The sequence below is a fragment of the Antrostomus carolinensis genome, unplaced genomic scaffold (assembly GCF_000700745.2).
Source record: "Antrostomus carolinensis isolate BGI_N321 unplaced genomic scaffold, ASM70074v2 scaffold50859, whole genome shotgun sequence".
NCBI lineage: Eukaryota > Metazoa > Chordata > Aves > Caprimulgiformes > Caprimulgidae > Antrostomus > Antrostomus carolinensis.
The window spans coordinates 4247-10958 of NW_010337460.1; the positions used below are offsets into that span (position 1 = coordinate 4247).

The window sequence follows — 6712 nt, forward strand, 5'->3', positions numbered from 1 at the left end:
CGAAGTGTTGTCTGGGAATGTGGCACCTCTGTTGATTTTTTTGGAGATCTCTGCACGGAGTCAACCTATGAAGTAGAGAAGCAGGTTGGACAGCTGAAGCCCCAGTGCCTGTACTCTTCAGATAAGAAAATGAGGGAAAATCAAAAGTCTAGGATAAGAAATGCTTTCTGAGCCTGTGTCTTATCCAGTGGTACCACATTTCTATGTGCCTCAGACCAAAGAGCTGTTAAAATCCTGCTGGGTTGAGCCCTGACCTCCAGAATTTCATAAACATGACAGGCTGTTTACACCGTGGCTTCGTATCTGAAAGCATGTAAAGTGTTTTTGCCCTTGCTCCTTGTGCTGAAGAGTTGTTACAAATCTCCCTCTGAGAAATCACCTTCTAATCTCTCACCTAAAATTAACCTCAGTTGGTTTCTCTTCCGTGCCAGCTGTGTCCTTCAGCACAAGCAGAGATCTTCCTCCTCCTCCTCCTCCTTGTTTTGCATACTTTTTCTAGAACTGACCTAATTACTCCATTCCTCTAGTTCTTGCTTCTCTAACCAAGGTCACTTTACTTCCCTGATCCCTCTACTTCTCTCCAGGAATGGTGAATTCAAACTGGGAAGGTTGGAGAGGGGACAAGACCTGCAGCAGACAAGGCTTTGCCAGCGTTTCACGCTGAACATTGAACACAGAGCTGTCTCTCCTGGAATTGCTTTGCCTGAGAAATCCTGGGATCTCATTTGTTTCTTCTCAGGACTATTTTCTGCTGTGCTTTATGGTGGTCACAAAATGAAGCAAGACACCCTTGGCTCTCCTCCTTCTGTTTCCAACTGATGTGTGTAGATTGGATTAGCTTGTTTGAGGGTGATGCGAGGGCAGGAGCAGCTCTGCTGTGAGGACAGGCTGAGAGAGTTGGGGCTGTTCAGCCTGGAGAAGAGAAGGCTCCAGGGAGATCTTATAGCAGCCTCCCAGTACCTGAAGGGGCTCCAGGAAGGTGGGGAGGGACTTTGGCCAAGGGCAGGGAGTGACAGAACAAGGGGTGATGGCTTGAAAGTGGCAGAGGGGAGATGGAGATGAGATGTGAGGAAGAAATTGTTTGGTGTGAGGGTGGTGAGCCAGTGTCCCAGGTTGGCCAGAGAAGCTGTGGCTGCTCCTCCCTGGAAGTGTTTGTGGCCAGGTTGGATGAGGCTTTGAGCAACCTGGTCTAGTGGAAGGTGTCCCTGCTGCTGGCAGGGGGGTTGGGACTGGATGAGCCTTAAGGTCCCTTCCAACCCAAACCAGTCTGGGATTCTATAATACAAGACTTTCCAAATTCTGTGGTTGATTATTTTTTATGTCCAAGTGGTTCCTGGGAGGTGATTTATTCCTCTGGCCAGGCTGCCAGTCATCATCCCCCTTTTTTCTCTTCTTCCACAGTGGACTAGATTTCCCTCTTCTGTCAGTAGATGACAGTTGTGGAGGATGATACCAGCTTTCCCAGGAGCTCTTGCAGTGCCTGATGTAAGAGCACAGAGCTGGAGATGGGGCTGGATGTGGTAGCACAGCCCAGTCACCTTGTTCTTTCCCCTCTTTCTCTCCTGGCTGCTCAGGATGTGGTGCAGGAAGCTGGTGTGTCTCTTCAAGGTGCCGTGCCAGCTGAGTGGCAGCACTAGACGTGGCTCAACGTGGCTGTCCCGTGACAGAAGGACCGTCCTCACTGCTGCAGCTCGTGGGCATCACACAGCCCCAGAGTCCCTCAAGTGTGCCTGGCAGATACATGGTGACCATCTAGGTAGGTGTGTTGGGTGCAGGTGTTGCTTTTGAGTCTGTGGGGGAGAGGAGTGAGAGCAGAGGCTGAAGTCACTTGGGTTGTCCAGCCTGGAGAAGAGGAGACTGAGAGGAGATCTCCTGGGGGTCTAGAACTTCCTCCCAAGGGGCAGAGGAGGGGCAGGTGCTGATCTCTTCTCTCTGGCCACCAACCAATGCCAGGAGCAGAGGACATGGCAGGAAGATGTGGCAGGGGAGGGTGAGGTTGGCCATGAGGAAAAGGTTCTTGAGGCAGAGGGTGGTGGAGCACTGGAACAGGCTCCCCAGGGAGGTGCTGATGGCACCAAGCCTGACAAGATTCCAGCAGCATTTGGCCAAGGCCCTCAGGGACATGGTGTGAATGTTGGGATTGTCCTGTGCAGGGACAGGAGTTGGACTCCATCATCCTTGTGGGTCCTTCCCACTCACAACAATGATTCTATGATTTTTCCTGACCTTGTACCCTAAGGGAGTGATTTAGTTGTTGGGTTTTTTCTCTCCTGAAGTGGCCAGTGTTAGAGGGATGCACCCTGGAGTCTGTGTTTCATATTCCCTCTGGGAATTCCCAAAGGCAGGACAGAGCAGGTTTATCTGCTGGTGGTAAGTCCTGTATGATAAATGAGAGATGAGATCAAGGGATTCCTGACCAGTAGCTGCCTCAGAGCCTCGCCCTGTCAGTCACTCGTGTCCCTTGAGAAGCTGAGGGCTGGTTGGTGGGTGACAGGCAGTGGTTGAGGCAGGTTTGCAGGCAGCCTGTCTGTCTGTGTGGGGTGACATGAGCAGCAGGAGGCAGGGGGGACATAAAAGCCTTTTTGATGCAAATTGTACCTCACTGTGAGAGGCTCAAACACACTCTCCTTGCTTCTTCTTTAATGTGAAGTGACACAGTTATAAATGCTGTCTCATGCTGATTTTTTTTTATCCTTCTGGTTTTGGAGGTGATTTGGCAACTGGGGCACATGTTTCCCCCTGTCCTGTTTGGTTTAGTGGAGTGTCTGTCTGTCTGTCTGGGTGATGAGGCCAGTTAGATGTGAATACTCCAAGTCACTTGGAGTCCAAGTCACTCCAAGCAAAGGGAATTTCTTGGTACTTTTTCCAACACTGTGGTCCAAAGAAAGGTTATTGTTGTTTTCCCACTGCAAAGTGGCCTCAGATACTTGGGATTCTGGTCACCAGTGGTGTCCCCAGGGCTCAGTGCTGGGATCAGTCCTGTTTAACATCTTCATCCATGATCTGGGCGAGGGGATGGAGGGCACCCTCAGTCAGTTGGCAGAGGACACCCAGCTGGGTGGGAGTGTTGATCTGCTGGAGGGTGGGGAGGCTCTGCAGAGGGGTCTGGCCAGGCTGGATCCATGGGCCAGGACCAATTCCATGAGTTTCCATGAGGCCCAAATGCTTGGGGAGGAGTGGGCTGTGAGATTGGATGTGAGGAAGAATTTCTTTGCTGAAAGGGTTCTGAGGCATTGGAAGGGGTTGCCCAGGGCAGTGGTGGAGTCCCCATCCCTGGAGGGATTGAAGAGTCGTGTAGACACAGTGCTGAGGGACATGGGTTAGTCATAGGGGACTGGTCAGTGTTGGGTTCATGGTTGGACTCCATGAGCTTAAAGGGCTTTTGCAGTCTGGGCAATTCTGGGATTTCAAAGCTGAGCAGGACTAGAGCAGGTAGGGCTCTTCCATTGCCTCTGCCAGGATGGAACTAGGAGGAGAAGCTTTATTGTCCTCCTAAATGGATATCAAAGCTTTGCATCAAGCCCATGATGTTGTCTGTGATATAGTTTGGATGTTGGTGTGATTACTTGGTTATTATTCCTGTGCTGGGCTCTACAACTTGGTTATGTTCAGCAGCTGCTGCTCGGCTCTGAATTTACTACTCGTTGAAGGGAGATGATGGATGTAAGTATGTGAGCACCATGCTTGTTAGCTGTGCCCCTTCCTCCTGGTGCCTGTAGACTTGGTAAGAAGGGAGACCATGGTGAGATCACTGACAGACAAGGTCTTCTGTGAAGATATTCTGCCTGGTGTTCATCATGGGACAAACCAGCTTAATTTATGGGAAGAGGTGCTAAGTCCACCAGCCCCCTCCATGCTCTCTAAGTGGGATGATAACTTGCTCTTGGGTCCAAGGCACTTTTTGAGCCTGTCCTTCTTTGCAGAGCTCAGGTATGCAAACACCCTGATGCGCTTTGATTTTGTCTGGCTACGGGACCACTGCCGCTCAGCTTCCTGCTACAACACCAAGACCAACCAGCGCAGCTTGGACACGGCTAGTGTGGACCTGGGGATCAAACCCAAGGCTGTCCGAGTAGATGAGACCACCCTGTTCCTCACCTGTGAGTAGCAAAGTGGCCGTGCCCTGCGTTGTTTATGGACCACCAGCCCTACTCAGAGGGAGACTCCTTGGTGGATCTCACCCTTAGGTTTGTTGGGAGAGGGCAGCCTGATCTCATCAGTAAATGTTTTGGGAGGAGATCTGGCTGTAAGCAGATTCTAAACATTGCTCTCTGTGTTTACAACACCTCAGTCTTAAATTTGTGTTTATTTTTATTCTCCCTCAGCCCTTTTTGGGTAGAGATGTGTGTATCTTCAGTGTCTGGGTATTTTATTGGTTTGCTTGAACACAAGAGCAATGCAGGTAGTGAACAGATTGCTCAAGAAATAGTTGGTTTTCTCCTCCTCAGCCCCGGCTCCCCTTCTCCTCCTCCTCCTCAGCCCCGGCTCCCCTTCTCCTCCTTGCCCTGTTCCTGTCCTATTTGAGCTGGTATTTCTGATCAGAATTCACATTTTTCTGTCCTTTCTCCTCAGCTTCCCAGCTACTTCCTTTCTTTTCTTGGAGCTTATCTTTATGGCCTTGTCTTCTGTGCTTTTACTTCTCCTTGGAGTCCAGCCCCTAGAAAGCAAAACCACTGAAGCTGAAACACTTAGCTCTGAATTTGGAGTTGTTTGTAGCAATGACGATGCTTTTTGAGACCTGTGACCTTAACCAGATAATATTTTGGGTGGCAACAGGGTGCAAAGAGCCTGTCACCAGCCAAAATTCCAAAGGTGAGGACTGATGGTTGAGCTCTCCACAGTCTTGGGCTGGTGAGTGTGATTGTGGTGACTGTGTCCCTTCTCCCTTGTCGAAGGGCCGGACGGGCACGTGACACGATATGGGCTGGAGTGGCTGGTGAAGAACAGCTACGAGGGGCAGAAGCAGCAGGTCATGCACCCCCGGATTCTCTGGAATGCAGAAATCTATCGCCAAGCCCAGGTCCCATCCGTGGACTGCCGGAGTTTCCTGGAGACAGACGAGGGGCTGAAAGAGTTCCTGCAAAACTTCTTGTTATATGGGATTGCTTTTGTAGAGAATGTCACTCCCACCAAAGAGGACACGGAAATCTTGGCAGAAAGGATCAGCTTAATCAGGTAATTAGGGCTGCCCTGGGAGGGCTTTGTAGAGAAGCCACAAAGAGGAGGCTGTTGGTTTATTTTTGTTTAGAAAGGTACTGCCCTTATCCTTATCCCTGTGTATTGTGCAGCGTGGCCTGGTTTGCAAACAAAAGGCCTGGGTCTTCTACAGCCTCTGGCCCCTGCGCTTGACCAGAGGTGGAATATTGCACTGTGGGATCTGACCCCTCTTCAGGGGAGAGCCTGGAGTCACGAGGTTCTGGAGCTGCCTCGGGGGCATACGATGACTTTTGTGATAGTGGGACCGTGCACAGAGGAATGACAGAAGGAAGCCTGGCTGGGAAGAGTTGAGCTTTGCAAGGAGAGACATTTCCTGTTATGACTTGAAAGGTCAAGAGGGCATCCCTGGCCCTGGGAGCCAAGGAGATCAAAAACAATTTGTGGCTCTTGCTAAAGAAAAATACTGAGAAATGTTTCTTGTGTGTTGGTTTAAAACACACCGACAGCGTGGCAGGCTGGGCTTGGAGTTCCAAGTCAGAGAACAGGTTAACTTGCCTTGGGCCATTGGAAGAGGAGGGATTTCTTTTAACATATAGTCACTCCAAATAGAAATGAGGGGCTCCAAGGAATATCCAGGCAATGTTTTTCTCCAGGTACCCTCACCCCTGAGTGCTGTTTGTCCTTGACTCCTGCCTCTTCCCTTCCCTGCACGTTGCCAGGGGGGAGGTGAGTGAAAACACAGGATCCTAAGGACAAGAAATGGGGTTGTTGGGTAACCCTGCAGTGGGTTGGAGCAAGGGCTGGCTGCACTCTGGCAACTCCTCACGTCTCTCAGTGGCTTCCTTGATTTGACTGAGGCTGTTGTTTGGTGTGGAAAGATCATGTATACTTGTGGAGGGGAAGCAAGACTTGTTGCCATCAGTCTTTTGAGGAGGAAAGAGAGAAGCCTGGTCTCTTGATAATGTGAATTGTGTGAAGTTGTTCTGCTTTAATTTACTCTGGAGAAAAGGAGGCTGAGGGGAGACCTTCTGGATCTGTGCAAGTCCCTTGGAGGAGGGTGGAGAGAGGTGGGGGTGGGTCTGTTCAACCAAGGCCCAAGGGACAGGACAAGAGGAAATGGCTCCCCTCCTCAAATGCAGGAGAGGGTCTGCTTTCCCTCCACACCAATCCCCACCAGTGCTGTGTGATGACTGCCCTCTTCTTTCACAGGGAGACCATTTATGGCAGGATGTGGTACTTCACCTCTGACTTCTCTCGGGGTGACACCGCCTACACCAAGTTGGCTCTGGATCGTCACACGGACACAACCTACTTCCAGGAGCCCTGTGGGTAAGTGCTTCTGCTGCTTCCCAAACACACAGGGCAGAGCACAGGAGTGATTCACAGCCATGCCAGTTTCCAGCAGCATGGGCTTTGTTGTCTCCAGTGCTGCTGATGGGATGGAATTCTAGTCACACAGCAATTCTGAGTCCAGTCTGACCCCTGTGGAGTGGGGTAGTGTGTAGATCAGTTTTTCATATGCTTGAAACTTCTAGGTCTTTGAGAATGCAGGCAA

General features: G+C 50.6%; 1 protein-coding gene across 1 annotated transcript in view; it reads left to right on the forward strand.

Moving 5' to 3' along the window:
• The window catches only part of TMLHE (trimethyllysine hydroxylase, epsilon), a gene marked incomplete at its 5' end in the record, with an annotated part of 10605 nt that extends 4115 nt beyond the window's left edge, over nucleotides 1-6490 (forward strand). Inside the window, 4 exon segments of the mRNA XM_010175169.2 lie at nucleotides 1575-1756; nucleotides 3924-4100; nucleotides 4896-5175; nucleotides 6367-6490. Coding sequence (XP_010173471.2) covers nucleotides 1575-1756; nucleotides 3924-4100; nucleotides 4896-5175; nucleotides 6367-6490 — 763 coding nt within the window.
• Nucleotides 6491-6712: the final 222 nt, after the last annotated feature.